Source organism: Danio rerio, chromosome 7, assembly GCF_049306965.1.
Source record: "Danio rerio strain Tuebingen ecotype United States chromosome 7, GRCz12tu, whole genome shotgun sequence".
Classification (NCBI taxonomy): Eukaryota; Metazoa; Chordata; class Actinopteri; order Cypriniformes; family Danionidae; genus Danio; species Danio rerio.
Window position 1 is genome coordinate 34,416,658 of NC_133182.1, and position 23,343 is coordinate 34,440,000.

The 23,343-nt window shown below is 34.8% G+C and overlaps 1 protein-coding gene across 50 annotated transcripts in view; it reads right to left on the reverse strand.

Moving 5' to 3' along the window:
• Nucleotides 1-23,343, reverse strand: part of madd (MAP-kinase activating death domain) — an 89,529-nt gene that overhangs the window by 27,275 nt on the left and 38,911 nt on the right. For 39 of the 50 annotated variants that reach the window (XM_073908709.1, XM_073908703.1, XM_073908701.1 and 36 more), the window contains exons 5-16: nucleotides 17,047-17,356; nucleotides 15,851-15,982; nucleotides 15,630-15,743; nucleotides 14,629-14,709; nucleotides 10,405-10,577; nucleotides 9,762-9,997; nucleotides 9,223-9,382; nucleotides 8,718-8,821; nucleotides 8,439-8,635; nucleotides 8,090-8,343; nucleotides 7,834-7,973; nucleotides 6,460-6,558 (exon numbers count right to left, since the gene is read on the reverse strand). In XM_073908709.1, the coding sequence (XP_073764810.1) occupies nucleotides 6,460-6,558; nucleotides 7,834-7,973; nucleotides 8,090-8,343; nucleotides 8,439-8,635; nucleotides 8,718-8,821; nucleotides 9,223-9,382; nucleotides 9,762-9,997; nucleotides 10,405-10,577; nucleotides 14,629-14,709; nucleotides 15,630-15,743; nucleotides 15,851-15,982; nucleotides 17,047-17,356 (2,000 nt within the window). Of the gene's footprint in view, nucleotides 1-5,291; nucleotides 5,322-6,459; nucleotides 6,559-7,833; nucleotides 7,974-8,089; nucleotides 8,344-8,438; nucleotides 8,636-8,717; nucleotides 8,822-9,222; nucleotides 9,383-9,761; nucleotides 9,998-10,404; nucleotides 10,578-14,628; nucleotides 14,710-15,629; nucleotides 15,744-15,850; nucleotides 15,983-17,046; nucleotides 17,357-23,343 lie in introns of all 50 variants that reach the window. The other 11 variants (XM_073908695.1, XM_073908678.1, XM_073908689.1 and 8 more) reach the window with 1 other exon arrangement.

Consider the following 23,343-nt stretch of genomic DNA (forward strand, 5'->3'; position numbering starts at 1 on the left):
ACTGAGGTATACAGAAGAGCACCTCTGAACACCTCCAACCTTGAGGCGGATGGGCTACAGCAGCAGAAGACCACACAGGGTGCCATGCCTGTCAGCTAAGAACAGGAAACGGAGGCTACAATTTGCACAGGCTCACCAAAATTGGACAATAGAAGATTGGAAAAACATTGCCTGGTCTGATAAGTCTCGAATTTTGCTGCAACATTTCGAATGTCACGGTCAGAATTTAGCGTCAACAACAAATAACCATCCTGCCTTGTATAAATGGTTCATGTTGGTGAAGGTGGTGTAATGGTGTGGGGGATATTTTCTTGGCACACTTTGGGCCCATTGGTACTGTACTAACTGAGCATCGTGTCAACACCACAACCAGCCCAAGTATTGTTGCTGACCATGTCCATTCCTTTATTACTACAGTATACCCATCTTCTGATGGCCACTTCCAACAGCATAACATGCTATGTCATAAAGTGTGGTTTCTTGAACATGACAATGAGTTCACTGTACTCAAATGGCCTTCCAGATCTCAATCCAATAGAGCGCCTTTGGGATGTGGTGGAACGGGAGATTCACATCATGGATGTGCAGCCAACAAATCTGCAGCAACTGCATGATGCTATCATGTGAAGATGAACTAAAATCTCTGATGAACATTTCCAGCACCTTGTTGAATCTATGCCACGAAAGATTAAGGCAGTTCTGAAAGCAAAGGGGGTCCAACCTAGTACTAGTAAGTGTACCTAATAAAGTGGCCGGTGAGTGTATAATATATAACATGTGTGCAAACATTCAAAACTGTCATTCAATTTTTTTTTTTTTCAAATGTATCCTTCCCCCCCTGAACATTCTATTTATTTAAAAATTATTTACTCCTTAAAATAAATGCAGCCTTGGTGAGCATACAAAATTCCTTTCAAAACAAAAGCTTTTTTAAACAAATTATTTGTAAAACTACTGCTGTGTATTTTCCAAAATTTTGTTTTACCTGCACTTATCAAAACTTGAGTTATTACTTAGTTTTTTCTTTTTTTTACAGTTTGAATTTTATAATAGGTGCTTCCTAAGTACTAATTTAATACATTAGAATGATTTTTGAAGGATCATGTGACACTAAAGACATAAAAATCTGCTTTTTTTTCCCTTAAGATTAAATTACAAAAGATATATATACAAAAAAGTGCCTTCCAAAATTTGACTGACCCCAAACTAAAGTGTATCCTAAAAATAAAATCAGATGGGTTAATCAGGTCACCATGGTGATTCATTCGGGCGTTCATTCATTTATTTTTCAATAACAATAACTTTATGAGCACATTCAATCAGCACATTAAATTTCAGTTAGATTTCAAATAGGCTCTAAGTACTTATTTTTGTCCATATTACAGATCAGCACATTCTAGACATTCTGTCAACCGACTTCATGAGATGCATCATACTGTAAATAACATTAGTAGAAACTTTGAATAATTTATGGCTTTTCCTTCCCTGCCTGGTCTCATAAACAATGCATACACACATCCTTCAAGCATCACAAACATTATTTCTTTCTACCCAGCAAAACCTCCTAATACAACATACCAGAAGTCCTATTCCTTACATTACAGGCCCAGCCCATAACAGAAGACATGACGTATGTGAACAAAAGAGTGAAACGGTTATGATGACAGTGACTGACATCAGACACACGGTAAAGAATGAGGAAGCAACGATGGATCGGGGATGCTGGGAGATGTAGCTGACTGGCTTTGGAGAAGCATGCAGCTCACGCAGCAAAGGGCTGAACCCACCTTCTCCGCTCCCCGGGCCGATCTCTGTTACAATCTCCATTAGAGAATTTAGCCCAAATACTGGACACAGAAGCCAGAATTAGTGCAGGGGGTCAAAGAGGGGACAGAGAACAACACCGGCCCAGACAGAACCAGTCCAAACATCAACCCACAACCACAAGCACCGGACACATGTACATATACAGAGAAACCAGCAGAGAGCATGGGATATGACAGAGCGAAGTAGAGGGAAAAAGAGAAAGTCAAGAAAATAGAAGGGATTTTTCTTTTGTTGAGAATTCCAGACCACTAAATCTGGACACAATAGTCTGGGAAGTCTTGATTAAGAATGATTACATGTTAATAGTTAAAGATTGAAGCAGTTCTACAAAACTCTATTCATAAAAAGAGGTCAAACAGGGAACAGTAATATTATAAAAGATAATCGCCATTAAATACTACGGTCACATCTTAAATTCTAATCCAACTATAAACACAACCCACTAACTCACTGCTTTTTTATTGACCTTCACATTCAGATTTATGTTTTATTGCAAAGATATGACTTTGCTGCTATTGCTCATTTCGTTTGATTAGGACTTAACATTAAATTACACTCAGTGTAGCAATTTTCTTACTTTTCTGAGGTGTGTTTAAAAAAATTCACAAAAAAATATCATAGAAACATTGTCAGAAATTATAACACATTATACATAGCTTTTGTGACATCATACCATTGAGGGGACTAATGGTGGTTATTTATTTATTTATATATATTTTTTCAAAATACCGGATAGTTGTTGTGCAATAAGATATACAGACCAACCAGGATACAAGCATCTACAGTAGGGCTGTGCGATTAACTGAAATAGAATCACAATCGCGATTTGAAACATTGTGATTAGCTAATTGCAAGAGGCAGCGATATGAAATATGTATTATTTCATTTCCCCTGCCCAGAACAAATGCTTGTCTGCCATATGTGTGTGAAAGTCTTTCTAGCCAATAGAGTGAGCTCACTTTTGTTCTGCCCAATCAGAATTGAGCAAGCAAACTATGCGAAACACCCACAATAAAACAAAAAACAAACAAACTTTAAATAGATGAAATAATGTCAAAAAAAAACATGACAGCAGTAATATGAAAAAAATTTTTTTTCAAAGTCACAGACACTGAACAAAAACAGGTGGTTAGTAAGACCTGTCATAGAATTATTGCAACAGCACGAGGAAATACAACAACCATATTAAGAGTGTCTTGCTAAATAGTTAACTAAGAGTATTGCCAGTGATACTCAATCTAGTATGGCAAGCAACAGTAAAGTACAATTTAAAAGTAAAGTACAACAGAGTTGTTTCAGCCAAGTTAGTTTGAGTGTTCTGTATTTTTATAATTATTTTTTTTGTTTGTATAATAAGCTACACTTTCTCCCTAATTTGATTTCAACTAGTTTATAAAAAGGTAAGGTCATTTTATTTGTTTACTGTTTGCTCTAGATTAAATTGAGCGTTTCATTTCTGATTATTTAAAAAATAAATTTGAATAAATGTTTAAGTTAATATCTTTTCAGTTCCTTTTTTAACTAGAACTCACTGCATTTTAGCAGTAAGAAGCTACGATACAGATAATTGAGCTGAGGCTTGACTACAAAACTTAATTTCAAATCAAATATAAATCGCATTATCTGTCAAAAAAATATCTCTATTAGATGTTTTTTCCCCCAAATCGCACAGCCCAAATCTACAGAATTACTAGAGAGAAAGAAAAGTTAAAAGGACTGAAATTTTATATTTGTGCCAAATGGCAGCATTATTGACCCATCTTGAGCTAAAATAACTACAGTCTACATTTATACGCGTTTAACTTTTCTATTCTGATTTGCAGTTAAGTGCAGTTAAAGTTTAATACTCCACCAGACTGATGTAAACATCTCCAAACAGGAGCTCTGGCACTAGAGGCTGTTTTTAATTACTGAAATACAGCGGGGTGCTGTTTAGGTGACATGATCCAAATATCCGAAGCTGAAATTAGTAGAAAATCTGACTGGTGTGTGCTGCATTTCTACGATCGCAGTATAAGCTGAAATTACAACCTAGCGTTTTACCCCTCAGGTCTCCAACACAGGTGACTCATGTAACTGAAAAGTATAAATTGTGTCAATATTGCCTGTGTATTTTGACACTGTGCTCTTTCCTTATTTATTTTTTTACAACACTATAGTACAAAAAAGGATCAAATAGGGCACACTTTAAAAGCATTACATCAAATAGATATTTATTTAAGTAAGAAGTAAAAAGGCCAACAGCACCTTGTTGAATCTGACAGGGTAAAAGTGCTAGAGGGATTGTCTACTGAATAGACACTTGAAATGGTCCTTTAATGTTACTCTGTTTTGCTCACTAAACATTCAAAGAAACAAAAATCAATACCAGACAACATGTTAGCAGGAATGCAGAGTGCTTTTGTGTCCTGCAGTGCTGTATTGGTTTTCTCCTGTTCCCAGTTCTAAAAAAGCACCACCTCTCCTGCTCTGCTTAAACCTGCATGATATTCGTCTGCCTGAACTACACTGCAATCCTTGACATTTTATCGATTTCTTTTAAAACACCTACACCACAATCACCACAGACTTCAAAGTCTCCATTATTGAAACAGGTCCAAGTTAACAGGGAACTACATTTCAGTTCTGAAGCTGATCAGAGCTTGAAATGTTCTGTGCGACTCCTCTCTTTTGCAGTCTGCTTTTGTTATCTTCAATTCACCCGGGGAGTTGGGGTGAAATTGAAACGGAACAGACCTCAATTCTGTCTCCGGTTGAGATGACACACAAATGAAAGATAGATCACTTCAAAAACACGCCGCACACGACACAAAGAGCAGTCAAATATTAGATTATTTCATGCCTGCAGAAATGTCCTTTCTGTATAGAATGATTCATGCTGATGACACACGGCAACTTTTTGAGCAATGCTGCTGGGAAATCATGCCAGGAATGGGCAACCAGGTGAGACGCAGGCAATCTAATCAGGGCAATGTGTTACGAATACAATATTGTTGCCCATTCTTAATGAAAACATAGTCAAGCAACATCGCTCTGCTGAATTGCCCTGCAACATTGCCCAAAAAATTGCCCTGTGTATCATCAGCATCAGAATGCAATCATTACAATGACTATTATTTCATTATTGTTTTGTCCATTACTAACAATCAAAGAATAGGTAAGTAGGATAAGGATAGGCATAGCGGATATATGTGAGCACAGATATATCCTCTATCATAGAGTTTCCAAACTGCTGCCCCGCACAAGTTGTTATTTTCCAACCCCGAAACAGCACATTACCAGTTCAGATACCGGGGTTTAAAAACAAGTGTCCAGGACAGGAGTTGGGAACCAGAGCAAGTCTGTCAGTCAGGTTTAGAGTGAGAAAAGGGGTGAGAGGAGTTTCTCATTCTCTCAAAGGGTCTACATTTCTATAAACAGCAATCTGTTTTATTATTAGGGCAGGCTACAGATAAGAAACATACCAGGACTTTCAGGACTGTCATCAGCATCGTCTGAGCATTACAAACATCATACAAAATCATAAACAAACAGAAAATAAAGGTCAACAATGACAACAACGGCACTAATAAGAACCATGGGTTGCTAGCTCAGAAAGTGACTTCGGTTTTGTTATGGAAAATAAGCTATAAATCACGCTGCATAAAAACTGCATTGTTGAGTGAGGAAAAAATGCAGATAGGTCAGACTGGTCACAATATCATTCAGATTTAATGCTAAATAGGCTACTTGAAGCCTTAAAAATTATGTTTACCAGCATTATAAACAACGATGTCTTCCTGTCACTCTATAACAAATACTTAAAAGAAGAAATTATAAAACTAACAGAAATTATAGCGGGATTTACTTTAAACACTTTTATTACTGCATTTATTATGGAAATTAGTTTCTTTTTTAAAAATACTGACATAAATCTTACTTTCAAGACATTTTATTTGCTTTACGTTAAACATATTGCTTTAGAATACAAGTTGCAGCAAGTCTCAGATGTTAAAAAATTTACAAAAAAAAAACCCTGATATTTTAGAAAATTTTGTCGATGCAACCATTTTCCACTAAATCAGCATCTTCATAGTGGAAAAGAGAGGCATGACACTTGTCACTTTCAGGGCAGCAACACTGGATAAGACATGTGGGTTGGGACAAAGAAATTCAGGCAACATTCCCACAAACCTTGATCTGTGTCCTCTGCTAAATCAAAATTAAAATATTCTTCAAACAAAATACATAACACAAATTATAATGGAAAAAGAGGACAAAAAGTGAAAAAAGAAAAAGATAAACAGTCAACTAAAGTGAAAATGTCTTCCTAAATCTAATGGTTTCCATTTTTTAAACGTCTTTCTTAAAGAAATCTATTTACATCAATTCATTCTGGTCTACTTTTATTTTGGCATCTGCTAATCCGTGCCTTAAATTACCTTAGTACAAGTTGAGTCTAATAGGACAGTTTAAAGCATTAGCTACAATGCCATAGTATAGACAGGGAAAGGACAGATTAAGGGGTTTGGAGGGAAAAAAGAGAAGAATAAGAGAAGATAACTGGACTAGACTGGAGGAATGAGACAGGACGGTCAGATGAGTGGAAGAGCAGGAGGTCACATGGGATGAGGTCCAAGGGAATGCGTGTACCTTTGAGGCTGGGGAACGGCGTGTTCTTCTCTCTCGCTTTATTAGGCAGAGCCAGGCTGGACAGACTGAAACTGGTGCCATGGTTTTTATACAAGTTACCTGTAAACAAGAAAAGGGAGAATACATTTTGTGTGATAGACACAAAATACCAAACATTTCAGTCTCAATACTAATAAGGTTTTATGTCCAAACCTTCAGCAGTCAATGATGCACATCTGAAAACATCTGGTCGCACTTATTTTTGTATTAATTAGTGTACTTACAGTGAACTAACATTGGAAAGGGACAAAGAAACTGGATTGTAAATCAAACCGTTCTACCAAACATTTCAGCATTATAAGTTAAATATTAATATATAGTGAAGACAAAAACTTATGCACACCAAATAATGTTCAGGAATTTTTGATGAAATATATTTTATTTATATTTTAATATATTTTTATGATGAATATAGACAGAGTGACATGCGTCATTATCTGAAAAATCACACCCAATATAACCCTCCACACCAACCACACCAGCAATCTAACCATCTGAGATGATTTAGAATTGGGGAAGCTGCCTCATTGTCATTGATCTGACAAATAACAAAAAAGAAGTCTCAAAAACTGCCATGTGACATGTTGTGCAGCAAACAAGCTAAAAACCAACAACACCATTTTTGGTTGGATACTTTTTTCAGGGTTATTTAATGAATAAAGTGTACAAAAAACAACCATTACAGAATGCAAAATAATTTTTTGTAACTTATCTGTATCACTTTTGAAAACCTCCAAGTATTTTTCTTTTATTTTTCATAATTATTATTAAAGTGTTTATTTACAGAAAAATAAAAATTCACTCTCAGTTTACTTATCCTACACTTTAAAATTTAAGGCAACCAGTTATTTTTTACATTTGAATTAAATTAAACTTATGAGTCTTTTGAACTTGAATTACATTTAATCGACTAAAAAAACTGACTTGTATATTAAACAGCTCATATAACTAAAACAGGTCATACTTTATTGATTATAAAATTTTTAAAATGTAAAGTGGCTGCAAATCTGAACCTGAATCTCTTTTTTACTTTTGATCTGAAGAGAAGCTATTTCGAATGAAATTGGTAACTATAAACTACTGACTTCTATAGTAGGAAAAAAAAAACTTTCAAAGCCAATAGCCAGTTACACACATTATTCAATCTTTTTTGTGTTTAAGAGGAAAAAAAATAAAATTGGTTTAGAACAAATTAATTGTGACTACATTTTCAGTCCTTATTTTATCCTCTTAAAAAATCATTTATGCTGTTTTTAGTATTTTTACATCCAATTTCGTAATGTGAGCATAAGCTACTAAAGAATATTTAGAGGTTATGTTAAACTGGCCACTCACTGGCAAAGGACATGAGTCCCCCAAAGCCATCACTGCTATTGTTGGAGATGGTTGAGTTAGGAGAGCTATTTCTGGAGTCTCCCTCTCCGTCAGATTCACCCGGAAGCTTCAGGCTGCTGGGTCTCAGTGGACGAGAAGGCCTAATCACACACACACACACACACACACACACACAATTTTTGAGAGGACGTTGAGTGCTGGTATGTGCAGCTGAGATTTATGTTGAACGACCTCCAGTTAATGACTGAGTACATACTTATTGCCATTGAGATTCTGGTTAAATCGTGGTGTGTAACTCTCCTCCTGCTCATCAGTCTCAGCATCTTCCTCTGTAGGGAAACCGTACTGGGGCTCAAAATAGGGGTTGTCATATTCTCGCTTCTTATTGGCAGGGTCAACAAGGGTTGGATCAGGGGTGGGTCTTGTAAAAGGAGGAGGACCCAATACTGGAGCAGAGCTTGGGAAAGTCACATTTGCTATGGGCTCCACCTCAACAGGTTCCTTCTGCTCCTGTTTGAATAAAAAAGACAACAACACATACTTCAGGCAACAAAAACATTGGCCTTGCACTATATTCAGACAACACATTTAGTTTTAGCACTGACATGGTTGACTCCCTGTATGACTGTACTGGGGCTGGAACTGGCTGTGGTGCTAGAGCTGGACCGCAAGGGCTGACTGTCCGCCGCTTCTGTGGGGCCTTCTGGCTCTGGTTCACCGCTGTCCCCCTTATACTCGTGAAAGTCATGGATCTCAACCTCATCTGCATCTCCCAGTGCAGCATGGGTCAGGGGATCAACATCTAAAGAAAGGAACAAAAGTATTATTATGCTTAAACTCTCCAATCGAAGGAATAATGAGAGATGAAAACTGGAGATGCTAACTTGGTGTGTCTCCCTGTATGTCCCCTTTGATCATCTCATTCACAAAGTCTCCAAGAGATGAGTAGGAGGAGCTGGAGTCATCATATGCTTCACTGTCGCTGCCACTGAAATAAAAATGTAAAACAATAAATCAAATTGAATGGGTTTAAACAGAAAAATGCATGTACATTATATACTATCTTACAATGGTTTGTAAAGGAAGTCTCTTATTTTATTAAAGGCAGTTTATTTGATCAAAAATAAAGTACAAATATAATGTTTTAATTGTCCATATATTTCAAAAAGAATTTATTTGAAACCGAAAGCATATCTGTAACACTACAATGTCTTAATTTTCATTTTTGATCATTTTAAATACATTAATGTTGAGTAAAAGTAAAAACAATTTGTCAAAACGGTCTATAAGCTTTTGATTTGTTTTGTAAATAAAATAATCAATAGCGTTTACATGACTCTCTGTGAATGTCTATGCATGTTAGTGAGCACTGCAAGTAGTGTTTTCAACCTGTCGTCTGTTGGGTCTGAATCATTGGTCTCATCCTGCAGGGGTCCACTCAAGGCCTCCGCTAAATGAGAGTTTCCATCATACACGCGGTAGAATACTGGCTGTAACTGGTGGGCATACCACTTAGGCTTATCGCCTATTAGAGAGGGGTCATACACATCTGAAAAACACACACAGTGTCATTACTGGCTACACACAAAATGGGAAGTACATAATGGACAGTCCATAGATTGAAACTGTATATCCAGACAAGTGCGAATCTGCCAGTACAATGGTCAAACTAAAGAAGGGGCTGGGTGCAGATATCAAATTCTGCATACAGATTTCAGTTCAGCTTCAGAAGGGTGTTTTAAAACTATTATTCATTTACTCCTTAATAAATAAATAAAAATGCTCTTATTATTGGTTTATTAGGAAACAAAACATGAAAAATCATTGAAACTGCCACTAGGGGGAGAACTGTGACAGTCAAACATGAAAGGGGTTCACAGAAAAGGGGTATTAAAGATGAACGGATGAAACAAATTTATGTCTCTTACTGTTATGAATCCTTTGGAAAGCCAGGTTGGTGGGGTTGAGAGCCCATTCTCCATAGTACTCCACTGCCTGAGTGTGGGAGAGCTTTTCTGTGAATCCATTTCGTCGTGGCCTAGAAGCCAGGAAAGATGTGGACTGAAAGGCCACCACAGGACGAGGGAAGAGACGGAGAGTGCGTGTGTGCATCTGGAACCCTTGCAGCACGTTTGGAGAGTTGAAGAACCTCACCATTGCCACCCTTACGGCGAGATCATAATAATAACATTATTATAATGTTCTTAAAGAGCGGAACAAACTTTTTTTTAATGGTTTACATTTTGTTCTTTCTGCACCACTAGCGAAAACAATGGGTCCCATTGACTGATAATCAGTGGATTATTCATGTTTACACAGTACGGAAGGAGGATATTCCATAAAAAAAGTCTGCTTAATTCACAGTAGCAGATGTGTGTATGCACAGTTAGTAAATCAGATTTACTGATTGTTCAAAAATACAAATATGAAAGGCTTTAAATTATGCTATGACTTCTGTCCTTTCCTCATCTAGAAAATAATCATACTTTTTTTTGCGTGTGATACACTCTACACATTATTAAACAGAGCTGCTCTACTGGCCAGTCAGGCTGGACATACAATACTTCATACCTTGTGGCAACATCAACTGAGTCCACATCATTGCCGTAGATGAGTGGGTTGAACTCAGTGGAGGACGGGGAAGCTTTGTCACGACCGGGGGGCAATAAAGACAACTCCTGTCCATCCTGAAACTTCTCCAGGTTCAGAATAGGCTGTGTGTTTAGACTCATGCTAGCCAGAGCCTGCATAGACAAGTAGATGACAACAGAGAGGTGGAGGAGGAAAATAGATACAGGAGAGATCATTTTAACCGTGAATCCTGACAGGGAAGACTGAACAAAGAGCACTGTCGCCTTAGGCAATCATATCTAGCTTCATAAGCTTCTGTCTGAAAATCGACCAAATGGCAATGGTGAATGCAAAGTCAATGTTTTAATTTAATTGCAGTTATGTAGTTAAATAAAAGGGATGTTTTTCCCAAAATTGAAAATTCATTTACTCATCCGTATGTAAATCCAAAACCATTATCTTTTCATTTCCGATTTAATTTAAGGTTTTATTTGCATTATAAACACTGATTAATGCACAATAATAGAGCACATCAAATATAACACACAAAAATTAATCAATATTTACATGCGAGCAAATTTATTCAGTTCATAACATAAGCAATCATGTCTCCTCAGACTCAAATGAATAACATTGATTGCATTTACAATGTAATTATGAACTTGATGCATTTTGCTAGAATGGGCCTTTAAATGGAGGAATGAAATTCCTTATGCTTTTCAAATATTAGATTAATTTGTATCTAGAAGATGAAATATGGGTTTTGAATAACATGAGGGTAAATAACTGATGACTGAAAATTCATTTTTGGGCAAACGTACACTAAAATGTTATATAGCATATTGAAATAAACCTATTGCCTGAAGTGACAGTGCTACATTAAAGATTTAATAGTTAAAATGTTAGAGGGAAGGGTGTGGTCATCACACAGAGCCATTAACAAAGCACTCTGGGGATTTTGCCATTGCTCACTCAATGCCTCTTAGCTGGCATTCCATCAGTCCCTGTGCTCGCCACACCATTTGGCCAGCACCAAACAAATCGTATCATCGGCTCCTGTGGCTTGCAGTAATTTTTTGCTTTGCGTTAATGAGCATAAATGTAAATGAGAAGTTGCATTGGAACATGCTCAAGCCAAACATAGTGTTATGAGAAACATGGGGCTTCTGTCAGACCTTCATTACACAGATATAAAGGCAGAAAGAGAGAAGAGAGTTAGAGGTTATGGAGGCAAACAGAGTGTGTTTATTCAAAGGGTGTGGAATAAAGAAGTATCTGTACGTTTTGGTTACAGAAAGTGTCTGAGTAGGGCTGCAGGGGACCAGGGGGAGAGTTATTTTTTTCCGTGCACATTCAAAATGCAAAGATTTGTAAACCTTAGAATCGGAGGCGAAGATCTGCTTTTGGGTGATCAGAGTCAACCTTACCAGACACTGAAGGACACAAGAGAACATGGAGGAAATGTCACATGACTACCTGTCACACAGATTAGGAGATCATGTGACTAAAAGTGAGCAGAGACAATTCAAGGAAGGAGAGAAACCACAGAAAGACAAATAGAAAGACACAAACAACAATATAAATCATGAAGTGGACAGAATGAGTGCAGGGAATAAAAAAAAACAATCTTAAAGATGCTGTATGCAAGATTTTGACTCTACTCACGCATAAAAGTACCACAATAGGTTTGCAGATATTTAATGCTAAGCAAACATATTTGTTTATCTGAAAAACAATGATGGTTTTTCTCCTTTGATAATGTGCGTTCCGTTTTGAAATGTATGTATTTGTTTTGGTCTGTGGAACCTGCAGTTTACCCAATTGTATTTCAGCACTCCAGGTTTCCTTGGTGGAAAACACGGCACATTTCATTATAGTCATGAAGACTGCCTCAATGCAAGACAGCAACAGCCTCCAAAAAGAGACATAGAGAAGTAAGGAGTACACATCATCAGAGCAGCTTACAGTGTAATGCAGGGAACAAACATGGATTACTGCATCACTAGATCTAGTTTCAGGGTTTCTGCAGGTTTAATTTAAATTAAATTTAAATTAAAAGGTTTAAGTTAAATTTAATACTTAAAGACATTTTTTAGTACTATTATGAATTAAATTTTAGACTTGTACAGAGCTAAATGCTAAGGTTTGTTTTATAACTCAGTAGGAAACCTTTTTCACTAGCCCTATCAAAAATGATTAAAAATAATTAACTAAAAATATTTTTTTTTTTTAATTTTTCAAATACAACAATTCACAAATGTTATAACCCTTACCAAAAATAGAACAAAACTATATATAAATAAATAGCTGTCAATTACTTTAGTTTACAATTATAATAATAGTTTAATAATAAAAAAATAGGTCAGATCAGTATTCTGAACAGCAAATAAATGGAGAACTTTTAAGCAAATGTTACTGTATGGAAATTAATTAAATGCTATTTAAAAAAAAAAGTTAAGTTTAATTGAGATTGGGATTGTTGGTGATTGTATAGGTGTTGATGGCCAGATTTGTTAGCTTTAGATGAACAAAGAAAAATTAAGACCTGTTAAAAAAAGATTTAAGACATATACACAACATTTCAGTAGATTTAAGTCTTGTTAAAACTTTTTTAGACCCCCCACAAAAAAAAAAAAAAATCCACTCGAGTTAAATGATTTGAAATTGTGAAATAATGCATTGTACATTTTACTTCATTTGCACCGTTTGGAGAAAAAAGGCTCATGTGTGCATATTTGTAATGACTTGTAATCTACTAACGTGTATTTAATGTAGCTTTTGGCTTGTTTCTGTTGAAGTTGTCAATCTGGTTGGATGAAAAAAAAATCCAATATTTTGAATGTGTACTACAATACTTGGTTCAACCCCTAGGTGTTAATCTAACATACTGCACCTTTAAGATACAAGTGGGTAATGAATGTAGACAAAGAAGCAGATCTCATACAAAACTTTCATTGGAGAATTTGTATAAAACTCAAATCTAAACATTATTTGGTAGATTTTAGTCAACGTAAAATTCCATTCTCAGCCTATTTAACACATACTTCATTAATATAAAATAAAATCGGAAACGGAAAGTAAAACGAGATATTCTTTTTGGTAATTTCACCCAAAAAGACAAGTTATTCAAGAAGTGGAGGCAAAGATTTGGGGAACATATTGCGAAGTTTTTTTTTCCTTAATAATGATGGAGTAGATTGAGACCATGAAAATGAATTATGAAAGTGAGCAGAAAGAATTTTAATTTTACTTTGACGTTAACAAAATATTCCTTGAAATTTGATGCTCAACTGAGTGAGAAACAACACTGAATGCCGTTCAGAAAAGCATCAATTTCCATATTGGCTCATGAAGTTCTTGATCCAATGTGTGTCTGCTTGATAGGGCAACACCGTACATGTGTACACAATTGAAAACGATGACCTTCCATTTAAATCAGGTTTCAGAACAATCATGATCTGAAGATGAGGACCTGATTCACAGTGATTCATCATGGCGAACCAAGATTGATGACTCACAGTCTGTGAGACACAACTGATGATTCAGTGCATTGACTATTTTGGCTTGAGTTATTACAATGACAGCATGATAATTATGTTTGATGAAAGATGAAAAACGTTAAATCGATTTGGCTGAGAAATTCTGCAGCAGACTAGCAAAAACAACAGATTGCTATCAAATGCGTCTCCATTAAAAAGACATGAGGAAGGTCAGTATATGACAGTGATTGATGGCAACACAGTGAAATGTTCCAACAGTTGATGTTAAAGGGGTTTGATTAAGCTCAGAGGTGCTTAGAATCAGAAGCTCTAAATAAGGGTCTATGTGGGATTGTAAAGGGTTAAGCGAGAGAACTAGAACCATTATTGAGACTATAGATGGGGAAACTCAAAACTTATTACCTCCAAGAGCTGGAACAAAAAAAGGGGGAGAATATATGGTCATTACAGTACATAAGTGATCATCTAAAATAAGTATCAGACAACATTAAACTTGTCATGTTCTGTCTGCATTTGGCTTTAAACGATAGTCCTTAAAATATCTTTGCATTGTCAGCCCTCTCTTTGGTTCAACTGCACTATTATAATTAGCAATGTTTACAGCATCTGTTAAGACGACAGTATAATTACTATGCATAGCTTCTGGAATCCAGTTAGCGATCGCTTCACATGCACAGTTAATGGTAGGGCTCCTTAGAGAAATGAGAACATCTGCTGCATTTACCTGCTTCAAGTGTTTCTTCAGCTCAGAGGCCTCAGGTTCAGGTAAGGGTGGGAGCAGTTCTGCATTGCTTGGAACAATAACCTACAGGGATAATGATAAAGACCACCACTAAATAATATTTTAAAATTAATTAAATTCCTCTTTATTTCTATAGAGCTTTTACATTGTAGATTGCGTCAAAGCAGCTTAACATAGAAAATTATAGTAAACTAAATCTGTGTCAGTCCAGTTTTCAGTTTAGTTTGGTTTAAATTTCACTCTTGAAAGTCCAAACACTGTAGAGTGAATAATTTATTTACAGTGGTTCATAATAGCACCAAATGCTTAAAGATTCATTTGGTTATTTAAATAGATAAAGATCAAAAGAAAATCGGCTATAACTAGCTATAACTAGTGAAGTTTAGTTGTATTTTCCTTTTTACTAATATTAACATAGTAACTGCAATAATTCTGGCTTTTCATCTCACTATGCATGTACAATGTGTGTATAATTATGCATACTGTGTGTAAGGACTATTGTGTGTGTATATATATGCATATATGTGTGTACATGTATGCTTTTATCTGAGTATATATTTGTTGTTTATTTTGCTTTATTTGTCTATACATTTTTTATTTGGTTTATTTTACAATGCTTGTTTGTTGTTTGTGAAGCGCTTTGAGTTGCATGCATGTAGGAAAAGCGCTATACAAAAAAATTTATTATTATTATTATTATTATTGATTGATTCAATTCATAAATACATACACTGACATTTGCTAAAGAGATTTTATTGTAAAGTATTACCAATTTTACTTGACAATCCTTTTGCAGTTTAATTTGGTTGAGACATTTGTTTACTCTGAACATGTAAATGCAATAAAGCAATACACCAAGTGTTTGCAGCTTAGGCCAGTAGCGTAATAATACTGTATAATGCTGTTTAAAAACTTCAGCAACCAATCTCAACACACAATTTGATACCATCATAAGCCTCATAAGTTCAGATGGATGATTATACCTTGTTGCAGTCCAGATCCACTAACCAAACATCATCAGGCATCTTAAAATCACACTTGTACAGGAAGAAACTGGCTGGCACACCAATGACGTATGGAGTGGGTGCCAATAGGAGCTAGAAAGAAGAAAGATGTGTCAGAAAGAAATAAGAAGAGCTTTTTGTACATACTGCATATATACTGACGTGACTAAATGACTGAAAAGAGATGATGCGTCATTTACCTGTTCTGCAGAGGCCATGCAGGTGGGCAACAGTGGAATGACAGGAAACATGTACTCAAGAGGGTAAATCATCGAAACAAACGCCATGACGCTCATTGAGAGAGCGTTATAATCTCGAGACTGCAGTACCACCTGCACACAGAAGAGGGTGAGAGGAAGTCTCCTTGTTAATGTCAGTGTGACCCACATAGGCAAAGCAATGAAGAATAGCTCTGCTTGAACAAGCAGACCTACAGACGAACATTAAACTAATCTTTGACACAGCAGTGGTGTATTTTTTAAAAGCTCGTTCTACTTCTTCAATAAAAAATTTTGAAGTAAAAGACTTTTAGTGCTACAAATGAATTTATATCGAACTTACTAATATATATATATATATATATATATATATATATATATATATATATATATATATATATATATATATATATATATATATATATATATATATACACCAGTATTAAATATCTGGCTGGTAATTATTTTACTGATAAATTATCAATATAGACGTTTTAAATTACATAATTTCACAACATAATACTGCTGCACAATACAAAACATGGATATTCATTTGGAGATCTTCAAAAGCTTACATTTAAAAATGCTTTTAAAGATGATGTCTAAATGAGCATTAGATGATGGCAAATGTAATCTAAATGTAAAAACACAGGAAATTAATGTGCACTATTTAATATCAAATATCTAATATGAGGCAATAACTGTATACAGTTAGAAACATCCAACCATAGCTCAGTGCCAGTACCATGATATTTTTACCATTTTATTCTGGACGTTTAAGTTCCTTTATTATTAATAATAATTACTATATTCATAACCCACATTTAGTGGCTTGTTATTCTTTATATTTGTTATGTAAAGTGTACAAAGATGCAAATAACATTAGAACAAATATAGTAAAATATACAAAAATGTAATGTAAAAAAAACATTAAAAAAAATAATAAAGGAAATTTACAAACTAACTGCTTACGTTTACTTCAAATTTTATGAACTCTATTTACATGAATACAGATATTTGGAAAACTTTTAGTTTTTTTCCGTTTACATCAGTATTATAATGCATCCTAAAATAACCACAGAATTCACAGCTCTAATGAAAACAGCCCACAAATATGGTAATCTATTGATCTAACCCATCTGTAAAAGTCCTGTTTGTGTTCCTCAGGCCACCTGTACCTTGTGCTCCAGCAGAATGCAGGCCAAAACCTGCAGACAGGCATCGACTCCCAGCAGCTCCAGTGGCAGGTGGAGCGGGAAGTCTACGATGCTGAAGCGGGACGGGTCTGGAAGGGCAAATGTCAGAGCAGGCTGCAGTTCATGGGGCAGGACCTCCACATCCACACGCCGCTGACCTGCAACAGGCACCGGTGAGCGCAGCAGCCGATAAACCCATGACTCGATCTCCCTCAGGTCCTGGAGCACCTGACTGCCCTTCTCCTTTTCTTCCACAGAAAGAGCTCCCGTGAACACACGCCACATCGTGTCCCTGAGGGAGAGAAATGCATGTGTAAAGTTTATCATTAGCATAAGGGTTCAGATTCAAAAGGACAACAAGGGTAAGTATGACAACAGGGTTCCCACACATTGGTTGACTTCAAAATTCAAGTATCTTTTAAGGACTCTTCCAGGTCCAATACCTTCAAATTCATGTAGGGACAGTGGGAGACATTTGTGCATGTGTGCGTGTGAAAGTGAGAATAAGCAAAGGCAAAGCAAAGGCTGTGTGGTTTGTGCCCTCAACAATATTTTCAGCCAATCGGCTTTCTTATGTTTACAACCACTCTGGTTGTACATGGCACATAATAGTGAAATGAACTCAATAGAGATTTTCTTAAGTTTTATGTTTGTAGCTACAAGATTTTCTTACCCATGACTTACATTTAACGTTATATGGCACAAAATATTATTAAAAGACTGTTCAGAAATGTGATGCTCCTTTTTGCGCTATCACTGTTAAAACTGAAATTGTTTGGTGGACATCAGTGACAGTAACTTTTATTTCCTGGTTTTGTTCCGGGATCGTTCATTTACATATTAAGCACTGGGTATTACCTTTCAGTGTTGTCTGCAAAATCTTAGTTATTTTGTGTATGTGTGGATGTCATGGTAGCATACAACAAAAAGTACCTTATCATGCACGAAACACAAATAGCTAATGTGAATCATGCAATTTAGCATGCATAGAACGAAAAGTGTTGGTGAAAAAGATAAAAATAAGCAAGCAGGAGGGAATAATAGGAAATCTTTTCAAAAAAACCTCCAAGGACCTGTATTTATGCATGTTTGTTTTCAAAGATTTTCCAGGGCCTTGAATTTTTATTCCTTCAGATTGACAATTTTTCAAGGATTTCAGGCACCCATGGGAACCATGTTACAAACACTTTTCTGCGTTTGTTCGTGTTCACGTTGAAGCATATTTCTGTTTGATTTTTTTAAAACAAATGAATTGCTCTTTAGTTGTTTTTCAACCTGTCCAGCATGGGGTCTAGAAATCAGGGTTCTGTAGTCTTAATCTTTAGTCTTGTTGATGCACATTTCTCTTTTTATTTTGACACAAAGGAACAGTTCATTTATAGGTTTTCACACTGTCCAGTAGGGCTGCATGATATTGGAAAAATTATACATTTCAATATTTTTTTATTCTGCAACATGTATTGCGATATTTTAAGAATATAATATCACTAGATGAGTTGAATAAATGTTTGTAAATAATCTATATTTTTAGATTGATTGGGAAGATTCTGTAGGGGAGTGCATAAATTATAATAATCAATCAACAAGCATAAATTCAATAAAGAAAATAAGCTGATTAAATGGGTCGAAATGTATTTAGGTATACAGTAATTGAATAATTAAATGTAAAATAATACTGCATAGTCTTCATTTCATAAACATTTCAATAAAATGAATTAAGTTAGGCGAGGCAGTGGTGCAGTAGGTAGTGCTGTCGTCTCACAGCAAGAAGGTCGCTGGTTCGAACCTCGGCTCAGTTGGCGTTTTGTGTGGAGTTTGCATGTTCTCCCTGCCTTCGCATTGGTTTTCTCCGGGTACTCCGGTTTCCCCCACAGTCCAAAGAATTGTGGTACAGGTGAATTGGGTAGGCTAAATTGTCCGTAGTGTATAAGTGTGTGTGTGTTTCCCAGAGATGGGTTGCAGCTGGAAGGGCATCCGCTGCGTAAAAAACTTGCTGGATAAGTTGGCGGTTCATTCTGCTGTGGCGACCCCAGATTAATAAAGGGACTAAGCCGACAAGAAAATGAATGAATGAAAGAATGAATGAAGTTACAAACAGTACTTTTTATGCCTGAATGCTTTAAAGACCCTCACACAGTCAGAGCTCAAAAAACACTTGCGAAATGATAAATTATAATCCAGATTCAACAATCCATATACTCGCGATGTGACTATTGTGAATGATTACATGCTGAAACAATATATTGTGCAGCCCTATTGTCCAGTAAATTGTATTGTCTTAATTCAGTACTCTGTTCTAGTGTCTGGAGGACAGATTTAGCACAAAAAACAGTGGCAGCTGGCATCTACTGTGCAGGATTAAACTACTAATCACTTTAAGTAAAATGATGGTAGCAGAGTGACCAGGCGAAAACTCTACAAGTGCTGTACTACACTATAACATACACACAGTGGTCTCTTCGCTGTTCGCATCACCATATATTTTCCTTCATAATGCAATTAGGCCACTGCAACACACTACAAATCAATGCATAATTATGCAGATTTTAAGATTAAACTGTGCAAACCAAACAATGAGATAAACGAATGCAGCTACACGATTAATCAACATGACACCAAAATTGCAATATGTCTTAATGAGATCAGAAAAATTAAAAAAGGCTTTAATTACATAAATATATGAGCTGCATGTTTAAGAATGAAGAGAGAGATTTATGTGATGACAAATACTGCCATTTATAAATCATAATATTGTATTTTTACAGTGTATTTAACAATGAAAATATGACTGTAGAAATATCGGTTTCGTTTTATATTTATAATTATTAATGATTTTTTTGCCGTTCATGTTTTTTTAAAAGTTGATTTAAATAATTTACAAAGAGAAAAGTTACATTTGTTTATTAAATTATCATTTATTTATGTGAATGACTTAAAGAACAACTAGAACCACAACAAAATGAACAATGCATTTTATTTCTCAGGGTGAAAATGGCTTGCAGAAAGTGGCCAGAGGATGATGGTCAAACATGTTGAATTTGAGAGAAAGAGGCAGGTACTGAAATAACCACACAAGCGAAGCAGACTGTCATTAGCAGCAGAAGACCACAGCGGTCAGCCAACTTGGTCAGCAAATGACACATAACTAAAGGAGTAGTGCACATGGATTCCTCAAAACTGGACAGCACAATGCTACAGTAACATTAATGCTATAAATAAGGCTCATGGTCCTGGGAATACTTTTTTGACAGACTTTGGCCTATATTTACAAGTAATTCTCAACATGAATCCTACAAATACATAAACCAAAAACCAAAACAGATATTATTACAGGCTTCATCACATAGTGAAGTCTATTGTACTTCTAAGATTTTTGAAAGGGTTTTTTTTTCTGCAAAAATACCTTAAAGTTAAACATTGTTTAATCAGTACTTTTGATATTATGAATTTCTCCCACCCCTAGCAACAGGACAACAGAGATAACTCTAAATTAAATTGAGTTTAAATTAAATCTAAATTGTAGATTTTAGTCAAAACGTAAAATAAAATGGACACTTCAAACTTGAATACGGTGTAGGAAACCAACAATTAACACTGTTAGTTATTTACAAACATGAACTAATAATTAGCAGAGCTTGTACAGCATTTATTAATCAGTCAACACTTAAACTGATTAAAATTCAATACTTCACATCGACTAACAATAAAAAAATATATTTTTTCATTTACTAACATAAATAAATTATTTTAATAAATGTACTGTTCATCGATTGTTCATGTTAGTACATATGGCTAACATTATGTGTCCCATATAGTACAATGTTACCTCTTTTTGCTTAAAACAATGGTTTAAAAAACAAGACTTTTAAGGCCAATCATTTAAGCCTACTGTATATCTTCCAGTGTCTTCTTCTAAAAGCTCCAGACAGGCCAGACTATGGTTGTGTGGGCCTAGTAGAGGTACTGCAGTAAGTCATAATTGGTTGATCTGAGAACTCCCACTTCTCACAGCTGCTCTCTGAGAACAGTCAGTGGCCTCAATCTGTCATCCAGCCTGTCTCCACCAGCTCCACACGCTCCCTCCAGCTCTTAGCATGTTTCCTTCTCCCGAACTCTACCTGTCTTTCTTCATTTCTCTCTACTGTCGATTTGCAGTGTCAAAACCACAGAGATATCTTTATTAATCGGTGGTGCGGCTGGATAGTGCAACTGTCGCATATTAAAACAAGCCTGCTTAGGGAAATGAATGCTAATTAATACTGACTTTCAAGCCAGACAAAGCTCTGCTCTGAAATATGACACTTGTGTAATATCATAATAAACGAAATAGCGGAATGAATGCATTCAAGCAGGTGCACCTTTTGACTACTTTTTTTTGACATACAGTGCCCAACATGAATGAGTACACATCATTTTGAAAAAATAAATATTTGTATCCATTTGTCAGTAAGTAATATATTTTGGTACATTTGAACAAAACAGATTTATTAAATGGATTTGTTTACTAAAATAATAATTTAGTCATTGAACATCATTAGAAATAGAAAGACAATACATTTTAATTCAAGCAAACTATTGGGAAAATTTTATTACAGACTACAACATTTCAACAAAAATTGCATAAAATGTTTGTCTCTTGAATTGGACTCTTTTAGAACTTTTTATTTAATATTTTTTCCTAAAAAATTTAATTTGGATGTACTAATTTTGGACCATTATCATGAATTTTAATCTAATGTACATGCACAAATGGTAAAGCTTTCTATAAAAAAATATTAATTTAAATGAGAGATTTGTAAGGAGTGTACTTGTATATGATGAGCACTGTACATTTAACATGGCTTTTCTGGTATTTAAATTACAACAGGGTTTTTGCAAGTTTCAGCAAGTTAAATTTAAAACTTTTTAAGACATTTTTATAACCATTATGAAGAAATGTTAGACTCATACAGAGCTAAACGATAAGGAGTTGTTTGAATGGCCCAGTTGAAAACAATTTTTAATTGCCCTATCAAACTTTTTAAAATATATATTTAATCAATTAAATAATACAATAATATTAATTTAACAATAAAAAAAAAGAGTTTACACACATACATACATATATACATACATATATATATATATATATATATATATATATATATATATATATATATATATATATATATATATATATATATATATATATAGTTGAAGCCTCCCTGTATATTTTTTCCCCTATTTCTGTTTAATGGAGAGAAGATTTTCTCAACACATTTCTAAACATAGTAGTTTTAATAACTCATTTCTAATAACTGATTTATTTTATCTTTGTCATGATGAGAGTAAATAATATTTGACTAGATATTTTTTAAGACACTTCTATACAGCCTAATGTGACATTTATAGCCTTAACTAGGTTAATTAGGTTAACTAGGCAGGTTAGAGTATTTAGGCAAGTTAATGTATAATGAAGGTTTGTTTTGTAGACTAATCGAGAAAAAAAAGGGGCTAATAATTTTGACCTTAAAATGGTTTTTAAAAAAATTAAAATTGCTTTTATTCTAGCTGAAATAAAACAAATAAGACTTTCTCCAGAAAAAAAAAATCTGCCATACTGTGAAAATTTCCTTGCTCTGTTAAACATCATCTGGGAAATATTTAAAAAAGAAAAGAAAATTCTAAGGGGGGGCTAATAATTCTGACTTCAATTGTAAACTAAATATACACAACAGTCTATCCAAGCCAGCTTCCTCAGCAGTAAATACATGAAGAACTTTTAAACAAATGTTATTCTTTTATTGTTATTGTTCTGAAGGAAAATGATTCAACCACTATGGTAAAGAGTAAAAATTACATTACATAAATAACATACAATTACATAAAAAGTTAAAAGCTTTATTGAGATGGAATGTTGGTAAGTGGATAGTTGTTGGCCAGATTAGGTAACTATACATGAACAAAGGAAAATGACAACCTGTTTACAAAAGATTTAGGATCTACTACACAATGTTTTAGTAAATTGAACTTTTAAAGGTCTAAAATTTAGTTTTTGAGATTTAAGACATTTTAAGACACCGTGGACACCCTGTACAAGATATTAATTCAAAATATTATACAGATTTCAAAATAAATTAAAAAGAAAAATTGAACTGAAAAAATAAAGAAACAAAATTTGGGCCAGAAAGACTTTTATATTTAAAATATCCAGCTGTATATACTGGACAGATTATTTATGAAAAAAAAAACAAAAAGAAGAACTGGTGCAGACCTTTTAATAACTTCCTGAAGTACAAT